This window comes from Leucoraja erinacea, chromosome 25 (genome assembly GCF_028641065.1).
Source record: "Leucoraja erinacea ecotype New England chromosome 25, Leri_hhj_1, whole genome shotgun sequence".
Taxonomy (NCBI): domain Eukaryota; kingdom Metazoa; phylum Chordata; class Chondrichthyes; order Rajiformes; family Rajidae; genus Leucoraja; species Leucoraja erinaceus.
Genome location: NC_073401.1, coordinates 9,785,012 through 9,806,913, shown reverse-complemented (window position 1 = coordinate 9,806,913; position 21,902 = coordinate 9,785,012). Strand labels below are relative to the sequence as shown.

General features: G+C 41.9%; 2 protein-coding genes across 8 annotated transcripts in view; one reads left to right on the top strand and one right to left on the bottom strand.

Moving 5' to 3' along the window:
* Nucleotides 1–4,122, bottom strand: part of mtmr3 (myotubularin related protein 3) — a 95,759-nt gene extending 91,637 nt beyond the window's left edge. For all 6 annotated transcript variants that reach the window (XR_008725503.1, XM_055655643.1, XM_055655645.1 and 3 more), the window contains exon 1: nucleotides 3,884–4,122. The gene's annotated coding sequence lies outside the window, so the exon portion shown is untranslated. The remainder of the gene's footprint in view (nucleotides 1–3,883) is intronic.
* Nucleotides 4,123–4,267: 145 nt separating this feature from the next.
* Nucleotides 4,268–21,902, top strand: part of ascc2 (activating signal cointegrator 1 complex subunit 2) — a 52,003-nt gene continuing 34,368 nt past the window's right edge. Inside the window, exons 1-4 of one of the 2 annotated variants that reach the window (XM_055655648.1) lie at nucleotides 4,268–4,404; nucleotides 19,173–19,268; nucleotides 20,826–20,984; nucleotides 21,614–21,784. In XM_055655648.1, coding sequence (XP_055511623.1) covers nucleotides 19,185–19,268; nucleotides 20,826–20,984; nucleotides 21,614–21,784 — 414 coding nt within the window. In that variant the 5' untranslated portion in view covers nucleotides 4,268–4,404; nucleotides 19,173–19,184. Of the gene's footprint in view, nucleotides 4,405–7,655; nucleotides 7,675–19,172; nucleotides 19,269–20,825; nucleotides 20,985–21,613; nucleotides 21,785–21,902 lie in introns of those variants that run through there. The other variant, XM_055655649.1, reaches the window with a different exon arrangement.

Genomic DNA, 21,902 nt, shown 5'->3' with positions numbered 1-21,902 from the left:
AACCTCGCCAACAAAGGTGGTGTTGTCAGCAAAGTTGGAACTGTGTCCTGCTACACAGTCAAGGGTATAGAGTAGAGCAGGGGACTGAGCACACAGCCTTTTAATACCCGTGCTTATGGTTAGATAGGAGGAAGTGTCGTTGCCAATTTGTACCGATTTTGTTGATAAAGACGTTGGGGATCCAATTGCAAATGGTTGAGCAGAGGACCATTTCTCAGAGTTTGATAATAAGTTTGGAGGGTATGATGGTGTTGAACGCCGAGCAGTAGTCCATGAACACCAGCCTGACAGTGTTTTTATTGTCCAAGCTTCCAGTGCAGAGTGGCGATCCAGCGGGATTGCATCCCCCAATGATCTATTGTGACGGTAGGCAACTTGTAGTGGGCCCAGGTTCTTGCTGAGATAGTTGATATGCATCATAACCAACCTCAAAGCACTGCATCACCATGGACATTAGTGCCACTGATCCGGTAGTCATTGAAGCATCTCACCTCACTCTTCTAGGACATCGGTATTATTGATGGCCTTTTAAAGCAGGTGGGAACCTCAGAAATGAGAGGTTGAAGATGTCCACAAAAACTCCAGCCAGTTGGTTCTTGAACGCTTTGAAAATTCAATCAGGTAAACCATCAGGTCTAGACACTTTCCGAGGTTTCACATTCCTGAAGGGTCTTCTGAAGTCGGACTTGGTGACGGAGATTGCAATACCATCAGTGGCTGTGGGGGCCCGAGAAAGCACATCAGTGTTCTTCCTATCGAAGCATGCATAGAACTGATCCATGAATGCTAATGTAGTTACAGTTTACATATGAGCAGCAAACCCTGCATATTTTAATTTTTGTGTATTTGGTAGACAAATACAGGCTGAGCTTCCTTTTTTCAATAGTTTCTGATCTTACTGTATCAAGGCCATCATTTAAAACAAAATGAATATAGCACATTGTGACTTACTGTATTGTTATCTTTGCGCCAGCTTCGTGCAGCATTTGATAAAGGTCAACTAGTGCACTCACAGCCTCCATCTGTGCAGACATGGGCCTGGGATATTTTCAGTGAAGCTCCATCTAGATGGCACTCGCCATCTCCCTGGCCCTACCCTCATCACTGTAACACTTAGATAATGAGGACAGCTGCGCCATACTTCTAGTTATTGACTATAGTTATGCCGTCAACACCAGGAACCCAATAAAACTCATCTCCAAACTCCTGGAACATAATGCGCTTATGACTATGCGGCCAAAATCTACTCTAACCACATTTATAAGTTTACAGATGGCACCAATGTAATGAGCCAGATCTCAAATAATGATGAGTGGAGTACAGGAAGCAGATGGAGAGTTTAGGGACAGGGTGGCAAGACAACAATCTCTCCCTCAATGTCAGCAAGATAAAGGAGCTAGTTATTGATTGCAGGAAGCAAGGTAGTGGACCTCCCCAGTCAGAATCAATGTCGCCAAAGTAGAGATGGTGAAGAGCTTTAAATTTCTCAGGCTAAATATTGCCAACATTTGTCCTTAACCACATTGAAGCTGTGGCCAGGAAAGCACAACAACACCTTCTAGTTCCTTAGAAGATTAAAGACATTCTGCTTGTCTTTAATGATTCTTACTTCTGCAGATGCACAGTAGGCCCATGTTTCATCACTATCATTACACCTAGTTCCACTCCAATTCATGAACTTTGCACATGATTTTATATAGCTAACAGTTGGAACACAACTTAAGCTTTTTTAAACCAAAAATATATACAAAGGTATATATTGTCTGACGCTTCATGACAAAGATTTAGTTGCAAAAAAAAAGCGAGAGATGCTGAAACAAACTGCAAGATTAATAGGATGAATTATATCCAACATAATTAATCATATTCCTCCATAGATACCAACAAACTCAACAACCACTACTCCTCTAGTGCAAAGAACAGCATTAAATTGATTTTGGAAAACATAGTTTGATTTCAATGGTTACACAGAGAAACTATAGCATTAATTACCTTGGGCATGGTTTTGAAAAAACGTTAGTTCTCCAAACCAACTAAATTAATTTCTATGTACAAATTCTCAATCTTTTGAGGTTGCAACATAGGCGGTTAGAGCTAATTTTGCAGTCAGTGGCTAAACAAAAATGACTATGAGAAAATTATTAAGAATAATTGCATGGATCTAACCTTAGAAATGATATTAAGAATGATAAGAATAATACTATCAAGTATCAAAAGTTAAATTATCTACCTTAAAATTAAAATATCCTTAGTTTCAATTATGCCACTTTGAGTGAAGTGCAGTTCCAAACATTTCCAGAGCTTAGTACTCAAAAATGATTTGTTTTAATATACCACAAATACCACTGTGGTACATCACCAGCAATTCCGTTATTAGAGAGTCTTTTTTTTAATAAATTAGTTAGCACCCTAAGATGTAGATTTAGAAAATATAATATTCACCCAGATTTGTGTACTTGTTTTCCCTCTGGAAAATATCAATTCATCTATCACATCCAGGAATTGTCCCCAAATCTAAGTTTGTGTTACCTAGAATGGCTTTACCTACAGTTTTGAAGTTACTATACCTTGATGCTGATTTCTGACTCAAAAGAGGCAACAAAGTCACGTGTTGATTCAAAGACAATGTAATCATTCTTTGAGTAAATAGTCCCATCTAACTTTCAGGTAATTCTCCAACTAAAAGGTGATAATTCTATTTTAATGTGCTTACTTAGTAATACTCAGCCATGGATTGCTGTTTCTCTAATATGACAAAAGGCACAATAAACAAACTCCAGTGTGTTGAATGGTAGGCAGCAAAGCCCTCCTGGGGATTTATATGATATAAACCACGAAAGGAAACGTATTCAAGTGGTATCCAAAAATCATGTATCGTGGCATCTTGGACAAAGGGAGTTTTTCTTCTTTATTTCAATTAATATTCACCTCTCTCATTTGGGCTTTACAGATATATTCACCTCTCTCATTTGGGCTTTACAGAGAGTTTTGTCATGACATGTCACATTAGGTGATGGAAATAAACTTGGTTTGTTTTAAACACACAAGAGAGCAGCTGATGTTAGAAAGCATCAGCTGACACGATTCGTGTTTTGCATGAAAATAATACGATAGTTTTTACTTCTAAAAGCGGAATATACTATGTGACAGCTCTACCGAAGTAATAACGGTATCTAGAAATCATACTGATATTAGACATGGTACGTGGCTTAAAGATTTGTTATCAGAGATAAAATGACTTGTATATACCTTTGTATGCCTTGCAGAATATAAAATAGAGCCGCAGATATCTATAAAAGTGGTACTTAAAGCATGGATTTCATTTAACCTGTTTGCGATATTTACTTCACTGAATTTCCAATTTACACGATTAGGGGGAAAAAACATCAACTGCAACGTTTACTAGAAAACGTTTCAATGTCTCCACCTATATAATGGCGAATTGATATTTCATCGTCAAACCGGGAAAATAGACGAAGAGTATCCAAGATATTCCGTGCTAAACACCAACCATGAGTTAAAGACAAACCCAGCCACGTTGGACAGCAGCGAACTGCAGCTACATCAGCTGAGCTGCACCAAACCCCTCACGCAACTAATCCCAGGGAAAGTGAGCACAGGACTGGCTGCTCATTCAATAAACTGCGACTGCTCCAATTCACTTAAAAGCCTCTGTCCAGACCATCACGCATCGCTAAACACTATTCGGGGGCTGACTCTACAATATGGCACGAATGTCGCCAGACAAAAACAAAATGTAATCACCAGGCTTCACAAAATAAAAGGAAAACACAGCCCTGGCGGCATGTATTCGGTGCTTCATCCCTGAACGCTGTCAAGATGGAGGGCGGACACCCTAAAAGCAAACAACTTGTAAACTAACCTGAGTGACAGAACAGCTACCGGCTTCCTTCCCCCAACACAAACAAAATATAAAGGTGATTTTCTGTCCGGGGACACGCGAAAGCAAACTCTCCGATGACCAGTGCTGGCTGGGTTTTGTTTCTCCTCTCACCGAAGAATGATCATTATGATTTGTTATTATTTTTCTGTCCGCGGCGGTGGGATAGCTGCTCAGAACATGGCGGCGGGAGGGGAGGGGAACGTCAACCACAGCGGCGACGTCACGAAGAGGCCGTCACCCAGCGGCCGCGCTCGCGGGTGGACCACGTGGTGCGGGGGAACCACGTGGTGCGGCGGCGGCGGCGGCAGCAGCTGAGGGCGGCGATTTGTTTTCAAATGAGGGCCGCGGCCACGTCAGCTCCTTGGCAACGCCCTTTGAACCGGCAGCGCTTGTTGAGCAGTGAGAGGTGAGAGGCCTGGTGACAGCACCCGGACATTTGAGTGCTTCCATCAAAGTCGTCAGGGTTTGATTCCCTGCTTGGTGCAGCTTACAACGCAGCGGTATGAATATTGATTTCTGAAGAAACTTCTCGATCCGAAACGTCACCCCTTTCTTCTCTCCAGGGATGCTGCCTGTCCCGCTGAGTTACTCCCGCATTTTGTGTCTTTCTATTGATTTATTTAACTTCACGTTACCCTTGCTTTCCCTTTCTCCCAATGAATCATTCTGCATTTCCTTGATCAGCATCTGCTTTGATCTGTGGTTGTCATGCCTTACCTTTCCGTATCTCTAGTCTCCCTCTCCCCTGACTCAGTCTCGACCCGAAACGTCACCTATTCATTCTCTCCAGAGATGCTGCCTGCCCCGTTGAGTTAACTCCAGCATTTTGTGTCAACCTTTGATTCTCACTATATAATTTTATGAATTGTAACATACAATTTCCGATTCTTTGTTAAAGCAAATTTACAGCAACGTTTTTATTTACTGCCGCGTGACATGGACAGGATAATGCATTCAGTCCAAATCGGATTTTTAACGTCATAGTTGTCTTTCAAGAATCAAAAATGTTTTATTGTCATATGTGCCGAAACAGAACAATGAAATAGGAGTTACTGTATTATCCGCTGATTTAGCTCTTTGAGGGTGCATGATGGTACTAGACGTTTACAAGTTGCTGAGGATGGGAATACATGACACTGCAGATACTGGAATATTGAGCAAAAATAGCAAACAGAGCCTTGAAGAAGAATCCCGATCCAAAACATTGTCTATTTCCCTCCATCAGATGTTATCTGCCCAGCTGTGTTCCCCCACTACTTTGATTTTCTGTTCAAGTTGCTGCCGATGTTGGGAATTTGAAATAAATACTGATTGATGACAGTGTGTACTCGGCTAAAGAACTTCAAGGGGAAGAGAAACAGACTTAATGTTTGGGGTTGAAGGTAGACACAAAATGCTGGAGTCACTCAGTGGGACAGGCAGCATCTCTGGAGAGAAGGAATGGGTGATGTTTCGGGTCCCTGACGTTTGGTAACCAGTGGATAAAGAAGTTGGACAAAATGTGTCGAAAGGAACTACAGATGCTGGTTCATACCAAGGATAGTCATAAAGTGTAGAAGTAACTCCACAGGTCAGGCAACATTTCTGGAGAAAAAAGATGATGACGTTTCAGGTCAGGACCCTTCTTCAGACCCTGGAGTGAATTGGTTCATAGCCTTTGTAATACAAAGTTCAAGGCAATGTCGTTTGCAATGACTGGCTATGTCAAATGGTGCAAGCATATTATACTTTTATGCTTCCTCCTGCCCTTTGATCAGTGTCTATTATGACTGCTTGAAAACAGTGAAACATTTGTGGGACTACTTTGGAATTGTCAGCATGCTGATGTATTACAGTGTTTAAAGATTTATTTGATGTACTTTAAAGTTGTGAAAGATGGAGCATACCAGATGCAGAATAAAATATCCTCGACTTTAAAGTTGTGAAAAAAATGGCTCAATTTTAAATCTCTGTTCAATCTCTCCCCTGTATTTAGATATTTATATAAACCCTGTGGTTTAGAATCCTCTACCTGGGAAAAAGACTGTGCGTGTTCACTTTATCCCTGCCCCTCATGATATTGTGCACCTCAATAATGTTACTCCTCAGGACCTCTGCAGATCAGCCGGCAGAATATTCACAGACATCTTTAACCTTATTCCTCCATTCTGAGGTCCCCACCTGCTTTAAAAAGACCACTATCATCCCAATGTCAAAAGGCAAGAGAGCGTGCCTTACTGACTATTATCATGTGGCTCTGACAGCCACAATCATGAAGTGTTTTGAGAGACTGTTGATGGCACACATTAATTCCAGCCTTCCAGACACCCTTGATCCACGCAGATTGCCCACTGTCGCAACAGGTCCACACCAAATGCCATCTGGCTGGCCCTAAACTCATCTATGGAACACTTCAGCAACAAGGACTCATACACCAGACTCCTATTTATCGACTATAGATCTGCCTTTAACACCATAATCCCATTCAAACGCATCACCATATTCCTGGACCAAGGAGTCAGCACCACTTTTTCCATTGGCTCCTCGATGTTCTCAACTACAGACTACAATCTCTAGATAGATGACAATAAAATTTTAAAAACAGTGCCTGGCAAGGATGTGTTCTTAGTCCTTCACTATACTCCCTATACACTTATGACCGTGTGGCCAAATTTGGCTCTAACTATATCCACATGAGGCCAGTTCATTGGTTATATTTAAGAGGGAGTTAGATGTGGCCCTTGTGGCTAAAGGGATCAGAGGGTATGGAGAGAAGGCAGGTACGGGATACTGAGTTGGATGATCAGCCATGATCATATTGAATGGCGGTGCAGGCTCGAAGGGCCGAATGGCCTACTCCTGCACCTAATTTCTATGTTTCTATGTTTGCAGATGTCCTCTCTTTGGTGGGTCGGATCACGAACAATGACAAGATGGAGTACAGGAAGGAGATAGAAAACTTAGTAGCATAATGTCAGGACGACAACTTCTCCCTTAATGTCAGCAAGACATGGGAGCTAGTTATCGATTTCAGGAAATATGATGGAGCACATGCCCCAGTCAGCATCAATGGTGCCGATGTGGAAATGGTTCAGAGCTTTAAGTTCCGTTGCATAAATATTACCAATGATCTATCGAAGGCCATCCACATTTAAGCGATAGCCAAGAAGGCACACCAATGCCTCAACTTGCGCAAAAGACGGAAGAAATTTGGCATGTCGCCAATGACTCTTACAAACTTCTATAGATGTGCCACAGAAAGTATACTTAGAATCATAGTCATAGGGTTATACAGTGTCGAAACAGGTCCTTCGGCCCATGTTGCTCACTCCGGCCAACATGTCCCAGCTACATTAGTCCCACCTGACTGCGATAGGGCCATATCCCTCCAAACCTGTTCTATCCATGTACCTGTTTAACTGTTTCTTAAATGTCAGGATAGTCCCTGCCTCCACTTCTTCCTCTGGCAGCTTGTTCAATACACCCACCACCCTTTGTGTGAAAAGGTTACTTGATGTGCATCACAGCTTGGTTTGGGATCAGCTCTGCCAAGACAACAAGAAATTGCAGAAAGTTGTGAATGTAGCCTAATCTATCGTAGCCTAATCTAGACCATGCTGCCTTGGGAAAACAGCCCATGTAATCAAGGATCTCACTCACCCCAGTCATTCCTCGTTCTCCCTGCTGCCCTCAGGCAAAAGGTACAAAAGCTAAAAAACATGCACCACCAGACTCGAGAACAGCTTCTTCCTCTGTTATCAGGCTTCTGAACATTCCTTCCATAAGCTAAGGTACAATCCAATTACCTTCTACCCTATTGCACGCATTGGACTTTCTGTCAGAGGAACATCTTTCCTTATGCTCTACCTATGGTTTGGCTTGGTTGTATTTATGCACAGTATTATCTGTTTTAATTGGATAGCGGAGTTTGTACATTATTCCCTTGACCTGCATGGGTTTTCTCCGGGAGCTCTGGTTTCCTCCCACAGTCCAAAGACATACAGGTTTGTAGGTTAATTGGTTTGGCTAAATTTGTAAATTGTCCCTAATATGTGTAGGATAATGTTAATGTGAGGGGCAGACTCGGTGGGCCGAAGGGCTGTTTCAAAGCTGTATCTCTAAACTAAACTAAAGCATGCAAATCAAATCTTTTCACTCAGTACACATGACAATTATAAACCTAAACTCCAAAGATAAATGTGCCAGCCTATCTAATCTCTCCCTACAACTCAAGCCCATAAACCCAGGTAGCATGTTAATTATTGGGTGCTGCCAATTTATCAAAAGTGCAAAATAACTGTGCACACAGTGTCAGTTACAGACACATGGCTACAGGGTGAGCGTGGATGGGAACTGAACATCTAAGGATACTCAATATTCAGGAAGAAGAGGCGAAAAGAAAGCAAAGTAGCAAAAGAGGGAATCAATTCCACCGTGAGTTAAAATATTGGCTCTGAGATCTTTCATGTGGAATCTATTGGTGAAGCTAAGACCTCAAAGGTCAGAATATGTTAGTGTGGGTTGTATGTAAACCTAGCTGGGTAGTCTGCAACCTGATGGTAAGAGCAAAGAATTCTGTCATTTCAGGTAACTTACTCCCCTCAGTCATTCTCTCCCCCCTTCTACCCAGATTTCCATGTAACAACAAACACCCACCCCTTCTCATTCAACCACTTTCCCCTCCCACTCCATTTGCCCATTCTTTTATCAGATCCTCTTCTCCCGACTGTTCCTGTCGGCCTATCCCACGTCCCTTATTTGGACCAATACCCCACCTCCTTCCCCATCAGATTCCATCAACTGCAGCTCCTTGTTACCTCCTCCAATTATTTCCTCGGCTCTGTGACTCTTTTCATCTGAATCCATCCACCAGTCAATGCCCGCTCCCAAGAATTAACCTTTATTTCCAGCTCTTGCACTGCCTTCTCACCTCTTTCTTATCACATCTTCCTTTCTGTTAAAATATTTTTATTTGTTTTTTTCCAATAAAAACAAAAGAATAATGATAAACATAACAATGATATTAATACATAGGGATCAGGATTACGTTAATATCAGATATAACCTAATACGAGTCCAGTGTCAAAATACACATTGAATATAGACCTCCCGGTCTCTATGTAAATATTGTTAAATGTTTAAAAGAAAACATATACCTGTATGTAGAAAAAAACAAAGATAAAAAGAAAAAAAAGGAAAAAAGGAAGAAATAAAACCTCCCTAAACTAAAGAGAAAAAAAAAAGCAAAACAGAATCTCTGAGAATTTCAACAATTTAAGTTTGTTTGTCGTCAAGTCCGTTCCATCATATAGAGGTAAAATAATTTTTATAACGGTTGGAGACGGAGCAATTTATGTTGTGTGAAAGTGTTGAATAAATTTTCCCCAAGTCTTATCAAATCTAACCAAGGGTTCAACTATGTCACTCCTGATTTTTTCTAAATTTAAACATGATATTGTTTCAGAGTACCAGTGGAGTGTGGTCGGAGGGTTTAAATAAAATAGATCTTCGGGTGATTAATGTGGTAAAAGCAATCAACCGATGGGCGGAACGGGACAAATGAATAGAATCTAACATTGGTAGCCCAAAAATTGCAGTAATAGTTTATCTTCCGTCTACTCAGTTCAGATTAAGGGTCTCGATCCGAATCATAGCCTGGCCATTTTCCTTCACAGGTGTTTGTTTTTTGAGCGTTAAAATTGAATGTTAATTTTGAGTTGAGAGTCAGAATCTAAATAAAGGAAATCAAAAATAAGAGGTGTGAATCGTCTGTGCTAGATTGTGAAACATTACTTAAAGGGTTGATAGTGGATAGCCAATGGGAAACATTTCAAGAGCACATGAATGAATTAAAGCAATTCATTGGTGTCTGGTACAAAAATAAAACTTGCGGTGGATTTAAGAAGAAATTTCAAGAAGGTTTAAGAAGCATTAGTTCCATTGAGATATATTTTAAAAAGTAGCAAAAGTAGTTGTTTTTACATCAATGTAAAGAGGAAAAAAGATTAGTGAAGACAAATTTAGGATTCTTGCAATCGCAAATGGAGACAAAGAAATAGCAGACCAATATTATCTAAATGGTGGCCGATTGGGATATTATCTAAATGGTGGCCGATTGGGAAAGGGGGAGATGCAGCGAGACCTGGGTGTCATGGTACACCAGTCATTGAAGGTAGGCATGCAGGTGCAGCAGGCAGTAAAGAAAGCGAATGGTATGTTAGCTTTCATTGCAAAAGGATTTGAGTATAGGAGCAGAGAGGTTCTACTGCAGTTGTACAGGGTCTTGGTGAGACCACACCTGGAGTATTGCGTACAGTTTTGGTCTCCAAATCTGAGGAAGGACATTATTGCCATAGAGGGAGTGCAGAGACGGTTCACCAGACTGATTCCTGGGATGTCAGGACTGTCTTATGAAGAAAGACTGGATAGACTTGGTTTATACTCTCTAGAATTTAGAAGATTGAGAGGGGATCTTATAGAAACTTACAAAATTCTTAAGGGGTTGGACAGGCTAGATGCAGGAAGATTGTTCCCGATGTTGGGGAAGTCCAGGACAAGGGGTCACAGCTTAAGGATAAAGGGGAAATCCCTTAAAACCGAGATGAGAAGAACTTTTTTCACGCAGAGAGTGGTGAATCTCTGGAACTCTCTGCCACAGAGGGTAGTTGAGGCCACTTCATTGGCTATATTTAAGAGGGAGTTAGATGTGGCCCTTGTGGCTAAGGGGATCAGGGGGTATGGAGAGAAGGCAGGTACGGGATACTGAGTTGGATGATCAGCCATGATCATATTGAATGGCGGTGCAGGCTCGAAGGGCCGAATGGCCTACTCCTGCACCTAATTTCTATGTTTCTATGTTTCTAATATCAGTTCAATAGCTGCTTTGTGATTTGTGTTAATATTTGCAATCAGGGTATCACTGACAAGGTTAGCAATTCTTCCCCATCCCTAGTATTCCATGAGGTGGTGGTAATGAACTGAATCACTGCAGTCTTTTTTATTGAAGATATTTCCATGATGCTTTTGCACAGGGAGTTGTAGGATGAAGACCGAGTGACAATGAAGAACCAGTAATCTTTTTTCTAGATAGACACAAAAAGCTGGAGTAACTCAGCGGGACAGGCAGCATCTCTGGAGAGAAGGAATGGGTCGAGACCCTTCTTCAGACTCTGCAGTTCCTTCCTGCACACAATCTTTTTCCTAGTTTGGGTGGTGTGTGACGGAGGGGAAGCAACAAATGCCATGTTCCAATGCCTTTGCTGCCCTTGTTTTCCTTGGTGTTAGTAATAACTGATTTGGGTGAGTGACTATTGTACATTTTGTGCATGGTGTAGACTGCAGCCACCGTACTCTGGTAGTTGCAGGAATGAATGTTTAATGCTAGATGAAATGAAAATCAAGTGGGTTGCTTTATTCTGGGTGGTTTTGAGTCTTTATAGATGTTGGTGCTGTACTCATCTAAGCTATGGAAGAGTATTTTATTACGCTTCTAATTCATTTTGTGTGAATTATGGGAAGGCCTTGAGGTGTCAGGGGGTAAGCTGCAGGATATCCAACCTCCAACCTGGTCTTACAAGGCATTTATCTACACAGAATGCTGGAGTAACTTAGCAGGTCAGGCAATTTCTTTGGGGAACGTAGATAGGTGATGCTTCGGGTCGTGGCCCTTTTTCAAACATGACCCAAAACATCACCTCCAATCTTCAGGTTCTCCAGAGATACTGTCTGACTTGCTGAGTTTCTGCTGCATTTTGAGTCATTTTGTGTAATAACGAGCATCTGTTATTCCTTGTTTCTACACAGCATTTATGCCGTTAGACCAGTTAAGTTGGTGGTCAGTGATAAAACTGAAGATATTAATAGTCATACTATTTAATGTCAAGGATAGGTATTTCCATCTTGTTGTAGATGGTTATTGCTTTGCATTTACTCACCATTTATTAGTCCATCTCGTGTATAACTATAAATCAGTAACCTCTGAAAGCCGAAGATAGACACAAAATGCTGGAGTAACTTAGCGGGACAGGCAGCATCTCTGTATAGAAGGAATGGGTGACATTTTGGGTCGAGACCCATCTGCCAGTCTGAAGAAGGGTCTCGACCTGAAACATCACCCATTCCTTCTATCCAGAGATGCTGCCTGTCCCGCTGAGTTACTCCAGCATTTTGTGTTTATCTTCGGTTTAAACCAGCATCTGCAGTTCCTCTGAAAGCCGCACTATGAACCTCTTGGCTCTCTCTAATCGTTCATCTTATTTACTGTAATAATAAAACATCAGGTAGTCAGAACATCATAACGTATCCTGTGTTTGGTAAGTTTTCAGCAACCGTTGTCTAATCTTGGCTTCACAAAGAAAGACATGTAATCAGCATTGAAGGATGGGCTCAATGTTAGTTTATTGAAGGGAGTTGTCATATCCTTGGGCACACACCCAAATGTACTGGTGAGATAAGTTGCAGCAAAATGAAAAAATAATCTTGCAATGCAGAGGATGAACTGGACACTTGTTTCCTTCTGCATTCTGTACTGACTTTCTGGTTGGTTGATAGGGAGATGTTACATTTTCATGTGTCCTGGCACAAAAATTAAAAACATACAAAGCCAATTGCATGACATTGCAATGTGGCTCAGTCACTATAAATATGTATAAACACACTTTAAGATAAACACAACGTACAGAAAATACTGCTTGGGCAGTATCTGTAGTGAGAAAATGTTTACTGGTCAACAACTCTTCATCAGGGCAGGAAAAGTGAATGGCCTGTCCCACTTTCCCGAGTTATTCATAAATTCTCCTGAGTTCACGAATTCTCCCGAGTTTTCATACTCACAGAATGTTCGTAACGAGTCCGTAGGCGGACGTAGGAGTCCGTGGATATATCGTAGCGGCTCGTTATGCCAGCCGTAGGTAGTCGGGGTTATTTTTTTACTCGTGGACATTTTTCATCAGGCCGAAAAAACGTCCCGACTTAACTGATGCCCCGAGTACCTACGGCTGGCATAACGAGCCACCACGATATATCCACGGACTCCTACGGACTCGTTACAAACATTCTGCGAGTTTGAAAACTCGGGAGAATTTGTGAATAACTCAGGAGAATTTGTGACTAACTCGAGAAAGTGGGACTTGTTGTAGAATTGAGACCAACATTGTCCAGTAGTTTTAGTGCATGCATGTAATCAATCAAAACTGACCTTACTGGAGTATTGTAAATAAAAGATCAGTGGGCAATTAGAGAGAGGGAGGGGGAAACAACATGCTGAAACAGTGAGATGCAGAACACAGAAAATGCTGATAATCTGAAGTAGATAGGAATATTGGAAATATCCAGCATTGGGCATCGTCTGTGAAGAGGGAAATATTGAGTTAAGGTCACAATTTTTTTCCTCCCATCCTACAACTCCCTGTCGAAAAGCATCATGAAAATATCTTCAATAAAAAGACTACAGTGATTCAAGAAGTCGGTTCATTACCCACCCTCTCATGGAATATTATGGATGGGGACGAATTGCTATGCCCTTGAACTAAGCTCATACATCTCTCTTTACAGTCCTACAAGCAAATTGGCTATGGTTAACTGTAGGACATTGAAAGCAATTGACTCCTGGATAACCTTGGTTACCACCCTACCACAAACATTTCCTAGTTCTCTCTTTCCCATGCTCTTTCTGCATTTTGAAAGTTGCTTGTCTCGTGTGTCCCCCCCCCCCCCCCCCAGCTCTGATTAAAAATCAATTGACATGAATCATTAACTTTTTTTCTCCATAGATGCTTCCTGACTTTTGTTTCTTTCTCCATAAATGCTTCCCGACCTGTTAATCTTCAGCATTTTTTGATTTTTTTTCATACCAGAGTGGCTGAACCAGAATGGCTCGGAATATAATCTAAATTTATAGTACGCAAATTTATAATGATAGTATCCAATGGCTAAAGTGGACAGAGTGCAAAAAAAAGGAAAGCTGTCTGCTTGAAGTACTTAGTTGCTAATGAGCAATACAGTTTCGGGTTTGAAGCACATTCCAGTGCAAAAATCTAGGTTGGCATTCCTGTGTAGTACAGGAATTCTCTAAGGTGCCCTCATTTAAATGAGACTGGTCAGGCATGTCGTTTTCTTTGATCACTGTCTGAAGTTGAGAGGGAGAATTGACCACAGTGTCCTGGTCTGGATTTATCTTTTTTATTATCATTAGTGAAACAAATTAGTCTTATTACATAGCTTGGACTGCGTGAGAATGTCTTGTCTAATATCATTGATGCACTGATAATTATCTGTCAAAAGTATTTCTGAATTATTCAACATCTAAAATCTTGATTAGCCTATATTGTTTGCTATTTTGTTAGTTTTGGAAAAAATAAACTTTTTTAACTTTCTAAGTACAGGGTACTATTATTTATGCAAAGGCAAAAGAAAATAAATGCTGCGGTGTAGGGCCTTGCTTTTCCATATTTGATTTCTTTAGGGTTTTCTGCAAAATGAAATTGAAAGAAATTCAGAAATCTCCCTTTCCAATGGCTTTTTATTGAATAGGAAGGACTTGCATTTACATGGTAACTTATTATATGTCATTGATGTATTGTAGAGCATCTTGAAATCAATGAAATGCTGTTATATCAGCAAACATGCCAAACAATTTATGTACAGCAAGGTAACAAAAACAGGACATGAATGAAATATGCAATTAATTTGTTTGATATCTGAAGGAGGAATGTTTGCCAACATTTTTAGTAAATGCACAACTTAGAATTATGCTTTATAATCCCTGATCAATTATACAGCCTGATGTTGCCTTGGCTACAAAGCTTTGACATGAATGCTGTCATCCTGATAATACAACACACCTTATCACTGCACTGGTACAACTTATTTTATTATGTCTTGAAGTGAAATAGTGCAGAGACGAGAAGACCCAAAACTGTTTTTCTTCCCATAGTTCTTGGTTGGGCTGCTGGGTGTCCCCATATTTTTTGTTTTTATTACCCAAAATGTGTTTTTGAATCATAGTGATACAGTGTTGGAAACAGGCCCTTTGGCCCAACTTGCCCAGCCGACATGTCTAGGCTACATAGTTCCACCTGCCTGCACTTGGACCATATCCCTCCAACCTGTCCTATCCATGTACCCATGTCTAACTGTTTCTTAAACGTTGGGAAAGTCTCAGCCTCAACTACCTTATCTGGCAGCTTGTTCCATACATGCACCACCCTTTCTATGAAAAAGTTACCCCTCAGATTCCTATTAAATCTTTTCCCCTTCACCTTGAACCTATGTCCTCTGGTCCTCCTCGATTCCCCTACTCTGGGCAAGAGACTCTGTGCATCTACCTGACCTATTCCCCTCGTGATTTTATACACCGCTATAAGATCACCCCTTTTCGTCCTGCACTCCAAGGAATAGAGACCCAGCCTACTCAACCTCTCCCTATAGCTCACACTCTCTAGTCCTGTCAACATCCTCTTGAATCTTCTGTGAACCCTTTCAAGCTTGACAATACCTTTCCTATAACATGGTGCCCTGAACTGAACACAATATTCTAAATGCGGTCTCGCCAACGTCTTATACAACTGCAAGTTGACCTCCCAACTTCTATACTCAATACTCTGACTGATGAAGGCCAATGTGCCAAAAGCCTTTTTTCACCACCTTATTTACCTGCGACTCGACCTTCAAGGAACCATGCAAATGCATTCGTAGATCCCTCCACTTTACAACACTCCCCAGAGGCCTATCATTCACTGTGTACGTCCTGGCCTTGTTAGGTGCCCCAAAATGCAACACCTCACACTTTTCTGCATTAAATTCCATCAACCATTCCTCAGCCCACCTGGCCAATCGATCCAGATCCTGTTGCAATCATTCACAACCATCTTCACTATCTTCAAAACCACCCACTTTTGTATCATCAGCAAACTTGCTAATCTTGCCCTGTATGTTCTCATCAAAATCATTGATGTAGATGACCAACAGTAACGGGCCCAGCACCGAACCCAGAGGCACTCCACTAGTCACAGGCCTCCAGTCCATGAAGCAACCTTCCACCATCACCCTCTGCTTCCTTCCCTGGAGCCAATTTGCTCTCCATTCTGCCATCTCTCCTTGGATCCCATGCAATCTAACCTTCCAGAGCAGCCTACCATCTGGAACCTTGTCAAATGCCTTACTGAAATCCATGTATACAACATCTACAGGTCTGCCCTCATCGATCTTTTTGGTCATGTCTTCAAAAAACTCAATCAGATTTGTGAGACACGACCTCCCACATACAAAACCATGCTGACTATCCCTAATCAGCTCTTGCCCGTCTGAATGCCTATATACCCTATCCCTCAGAATACTCTCTAGTAACTTTCCAATTACAGATGTTAAGCTCACTGGCCTATAGTCCCCAGCATTGTGCAGCCCTTCTGGAAAAGAGGCACTACATTTGCCACCCTCCAGTCTTTCGAAACCTCTCCTGTATTTAAGGACAGCTCGTAAATATAAATCTGGGCTCCCGCAATTTCCTCTTTGGTTTCCCACAATGTCCTCGGATTTGATCAGGCCCTTGAGATTTGTCTACCTTCATATACGATAGTACCTTCAGTACTTCGGGATTTAGACGAACACGTTCCAATGTGAGATAATTTATCTGTGGTTAATTTATAAAGGGGGGAGAAACAACTTTTGTTTTGATCCCCTTTTGACCCGAGGTGCAGAACTTGCAGCGCTTTGGGGGGAAAAGCTCTGGGTCTGAAAACACACGGCAGTTTAACAGGGTGTCAATATTCCTTAGTCTGCACATAGTAAGCTTTTGATTAATATTACAGGACCATCTTTTATGCAACTTTATTACCGATTGTTTTCAATTTTGTGCAGGATCTACAAAATGTTTAACTGATAATGTATAATAGTCATTCAGCATAGAAACGGGCCCTTCATACACTTTGTTCCATATCCCTCAAAACCATCCCCTTCCATGTATCTATCCATGTGTGGCAACCTTTTATGTGAACACATTGTATCTTAAAGGCAGGTTCTCACGTTTCGAGTTGAGACAAGAGGTACCCCGAGTGAAAGACTCGTGGTTGTGTACGAGATTGCAAGTGTATGATCAAGAGTTTAACCGAGTTCCCACGGGTATGACAAGTTTGCCGTTTACTTGTAATTTCTGCGATGTTCCAAGTTCGTCTCCCGAGTTACTCTTGAGCCAATCCTGATTGAAGGTTTGTTTTAATAAGCAACAGTGTTATGTTTTAATAAGCAACAGTGTTAAAGAATACCTCTCCATCCTGTGGATTTGTTTAAAAGATATAATTCAGCGCGGCCGCATCTATTGATGTGACCTACAAAGGGAAAATGCACACCATCCAGTGCCAGAGCAGTTATACTTATGATTTGTTTGAAACACAAATTTGTTTGATATGTTTTAATTGAATTTACTGCCATGTCTACACACTGCGGGGAGACGGGAGATTAAATCTTTGAATGTGGACGGATGTGCACATCAGATTGTTGTGAGACGGAGCTCAGGGTTCACCTCCTGAGCTGCTTTGGTGCCCAGGCGTGAGTTGAGATGGAGAGAGGTTGGGGGGGGGGGGGGGGTGGGGCATCATTAATCTGTCTGGGGTGACATGGCTCTTGGGTTAGGCTGGGATCATTCTCTGCAGGGTGATCTTAGTGCGGGAGACAAGTGTAGGATAGGTGTACTGACTGTGTGGGCAGAACGTTGGAAGTGATTGCCTACCAGTCTCAAAAGCCGCTGTGTCTCCCCGTCCCTGGGATAGTAGGGGGCAATCAAACAGCACAATACCCCCCTCCCCCTCCACGCCAACATGAAGGGCAACGATCCCAAGGCTTTAGCGTCAGAAACAGCGGGCAGGCGACAATCTCCTGCCATTACGCGAGAGAGATCATGCACTGTTGTAGGTCTCCTTTGCACGTCGGTGTTTCTGTCTTTCTCCACTCATTGTTGGCCCTATCTATCACCACCCCTACCTACACCCCTCTGCTTCTCGGTCATATGTGTGACCCCTTCCCTCCCCTCTCCAGCTCCCCGCCCATTGCACTGGCGCGGGGGCTTTGCACTGTCTTCACGTAGACGATGCCAGCAGGTCAGTGCCAGTCGCCCCGGGGCAGTCGTTCCCTTCAGTTTCCCAGGGGGTCGGAACGGGACTGGAGTTGGGAGGGAAAGGTGGGGGGGGGGGGGGGGGGGGTGGGGGGTTAGGTGAGCAAGATAGTGGGGTTGTTTGCAGTTGCAGAGGGAGGGGGCAAGGGCAGTACAGTTCCCAGTCCCAGCTCCTGTCCAGGGGTGTGGCCGGAGACGTCAGGACCAACGGGACACCGACCCCAGGCCCACCAGGCCCACTGCAAGCACGGAGAACCCAGAGGCCAACAGCCAACAGCAACTCCAGCCCAGCCCCGCTCCAACTCCAGAGGAATCCGCTCCCCGATGGGCCGCTACGGCGACAAGTGGCAGTTCACCCACAGCCCAAGCTGCGCCCGCTCATCCACCACCCCAAGAACAAGACGTACCTTGCACACCATCAGCTTCTGCCCCTACGGGGAGCGTGTTCCTCTCTGGGACCTCCCCGGGGCGACTGGCACTGACCTGCTGGCATCGTCGACGTGAAGACAGTGCAAAGCCCCCGCGCCGGTGCAATGGGCGGGGAGCTGGAGAGGGGAGGGAAGGGGTCACACACATGGCCGGGAAGCAGAGGGGTGTAGGTGGGGGTGGTGACAGATAGGGCCAACAATGAGTGGAGAAAAACAGAATCACCGACGTGCAAAGGAGACCAACAACAGTGCATGATTTCCCTCGCGTTATGGCAGGTGATTGTCGCTGGGAAACTGAAGGGATCCACAATCTGCTGCTGCCTGCCCGCTGAGTTAAAGAGTTCCCACGGTAGACTCACGATACACTAAGGTAAACGCACGGGCCACTACGTTATTACAACGAGTTAATATGTTTCAATTCTTAACCACAAGAGTAAAATTGACTCGTGGAAAATTTCAAACATGTTTGAGTTTTTGCAGGAGTCGACAAGTTACACGAGTACCTGCCGTTAGCGCCATGAATCTCTAAGTTGCGTCCATGAGTTCCGTACGTTAATCGTACGTTATTACCACGAGTTTTAACTCGGGTTACCTCTTGTGTCAACTCGCAACGTGAGAATCAGCTATAAGGATATCAATAATGGCTCTCAGTGGGTTATTTTGCTTAAATTGTCATTCACAATCAAAGAATGTATGTATTAATGTTTAATATTCGAAATACTTTATTTTGACGATTTCTGTTTGTGTATTGACATAGGAAAAATACATCATGGCCTCAACTTTGCCTCTAGATCAAATGTATCTTTCGCAACCAGATAAAAAAACTGGGAAAGCGCAACAGTTACCAGCATTGGTGAGTTACTTCATACCATTATCAGAAAACTATCATGGACTGATAGAATTTCAGATTTGTTCTCTAATGCCTATCCTTCCTCCTTACTATCAATCCTTGAGTACTGTCCTGAAATCTGCAACTGTGCCAATAATTCAATTGCCCTTTCTTGCTGTTTTTGACTTTGTAACTCAATTTCACCTCTGAAAAATATCATGCATTTTCTTCTTTCTTGATTGGCTATTGATTCTCTCTGCTATTTAGAGTTCAACTCAATCAAAACAGTGTATCTTATAATCTAGAAACAAGGAACTGCAGATGCTGGTTTTCAAAATCTAACACAAAGCACTGGAGTAACTCAGCGGTTCAGAACAGATTTCCCGACCCGAAACATCACCTATCCATGTTCGCTGGAGATGCTGCCTGACCTGTTAAGTTGCTTCAGCACCTAGCGTCTTTGCTTGGAATCTATGTCAGTCACCAATCACACCCATTCTTGTAGCCGTAAGTGAGTCCTCCCAATACTGATTTGGATAGTAAAATCTCACCTCAAACTGGATTTGAGAGGCAAGTAGTTCCAATGTGGAAAGCCATGAGTCATCGATGGATATCCTAAACAGGCTTATTATTATGGCAGCAACTGTTTGTGTGTGGGTTGTAGGCTCCATAACAGCCTAAATGTCCAATGAAAACAATGTTTGGGAAGTGATACTATAGTTCATGATGTGGACAGTAATATACAAACATCACACCGAACATAAATCCAGACATTCTGCAATACTGGAAGTAGATTTTTCAACAGATGTTTCATGTAATGATAACATGATGCAAAATAATATGAATACACAGCAAAAGAATATAAAAGTATATAAATACTGATTGGGTTACAACTGACTATTATGTAAAATTCTAGTCATTGCACTTCAGATTGTGAAGGTCCCTGAAAGGTACAGGAAAGAACATGCAGGCATGGTTTCAGATATGAAAAATTCAGTCTGTTAAGGGACCCAACCTAAAAAATTTTCAGAGATGTTGCTTAATCTGCTGATTGACTACTCAGTATTATGTCTTTTATTGTAAAACAACATCTGTTTTTCCTTGTTCCTACATGACATTTTCAGGTATGCAGTTAGAATAGAGAAGCTGGAGTGATTCTCCTTGGAGCAAAGAAAGTTAAAGTAGGATTTGATGGAGTTCCTGGAGGGAAACTGATGAGCAAAAGTCGGGATTTGAGGGAAGTCTCTTTTAGGCAAAAGAGCTGTCATCTGGACCTCGCTAGCTTGAAGTTTAGTGGAAACTCACATGAGCACTGGTTGATTGTTTTAACCAAACTTGGAGACAGAGAATTGGAATCGACCGACTTGTTCCACAAAGAGAGGTTGGACCATCCAACCATCTTTTTGATTGTGTGGTGATATAGCAGATTTACCTAAGAGTTGGTTTATGAAAGGATAATTTATTAATGGAGGGTGACTCATGCAGTCTGTATTTTTTTTTTTAAGTAAAATTAATGTATTCATGACTTTTCATTATGCCTGTATTTAACACAAAAAAATTAACATTTCATCCCCAAAAAAGCATCCAAGCAGGAAAGAAGATTGTTACTTTGTGTTGTATAAACCTCCGCCTCAAGATGACATGCCAGCTCTGGTGGAAGAATTTTTGGAACGAGCCAACTTCATTGCCAGTGATCTGGATTGGTTACTATCTCTTCCTCATGATAAATTTTGGTGCCAGGTAATATAACTTCCTTTCTACCTGAAAGTTAATGCCATTCATAGTGAAATGTCCCCCTAAATAAATGTTCATAAGTTCCTAATGCATAGAAGTAGATTCAGACCATTTGAATGGTCCTTCAAATGACCATTCAAATCTACTCTGCCGTTCAATTATCTAATTTTCCCTCTCAACCCTTTCCCCTGTCTTCTCCCCATAATCTTTCACACCCTTACGAATCAAGAAAGGTAATGGAGATCCTAATTTTTTGGTCTTATTGATGGGAACAAGGCCTTGGTCATCGGTACATTGTATAAAACTTGTAGAGGTAGACGCATATTGTGTAAAAATCTGCAGGCTTCTTGAAAAGTACAGTTTGAGGGATGTTTGATGCATCTTGGAATGTCTTTTTGTATTTTTGTACACATGGGGTGATGGATTAATATATGCAATTTAAAATGGAAACTGTCCCTGCAAGTTTGTCACATGGTCCCATTGTGCCCTTGCATTTGGGAAGGTGTTTTGAAAGGCACAATGGAATACCATGAAAACCATTGTTTATTTTTTTAAATTTGAGCCAAAGAATTTGTGGTGGAATAAACTGATAGTAATTGTTGTGATAATGTAACTTTTTTTTTGCTTGCTTTTAGGTTATTTTCGATGAGACTCTCCAGAAATCTTTGGACTCATTCTTGCGTTACACACCTCGTCAGTATGACGGATTGGAGAATTCAAATCTAGCCATAGCAGACATGCAAAAACGCCTCCATCGCAGCGTTTTCATGATTTTTCTTAGGATGTCCACTCACAAGGAGTCTAAAGTACCATAACTTCATTTCTTAAATAAATTGTTGGTTTTTCTATTCCATATGGAATGTTGATTTTGGCATATTAGGACGTAACAAATAGAATTAATATCAGGCAATTGAAGATTTACAG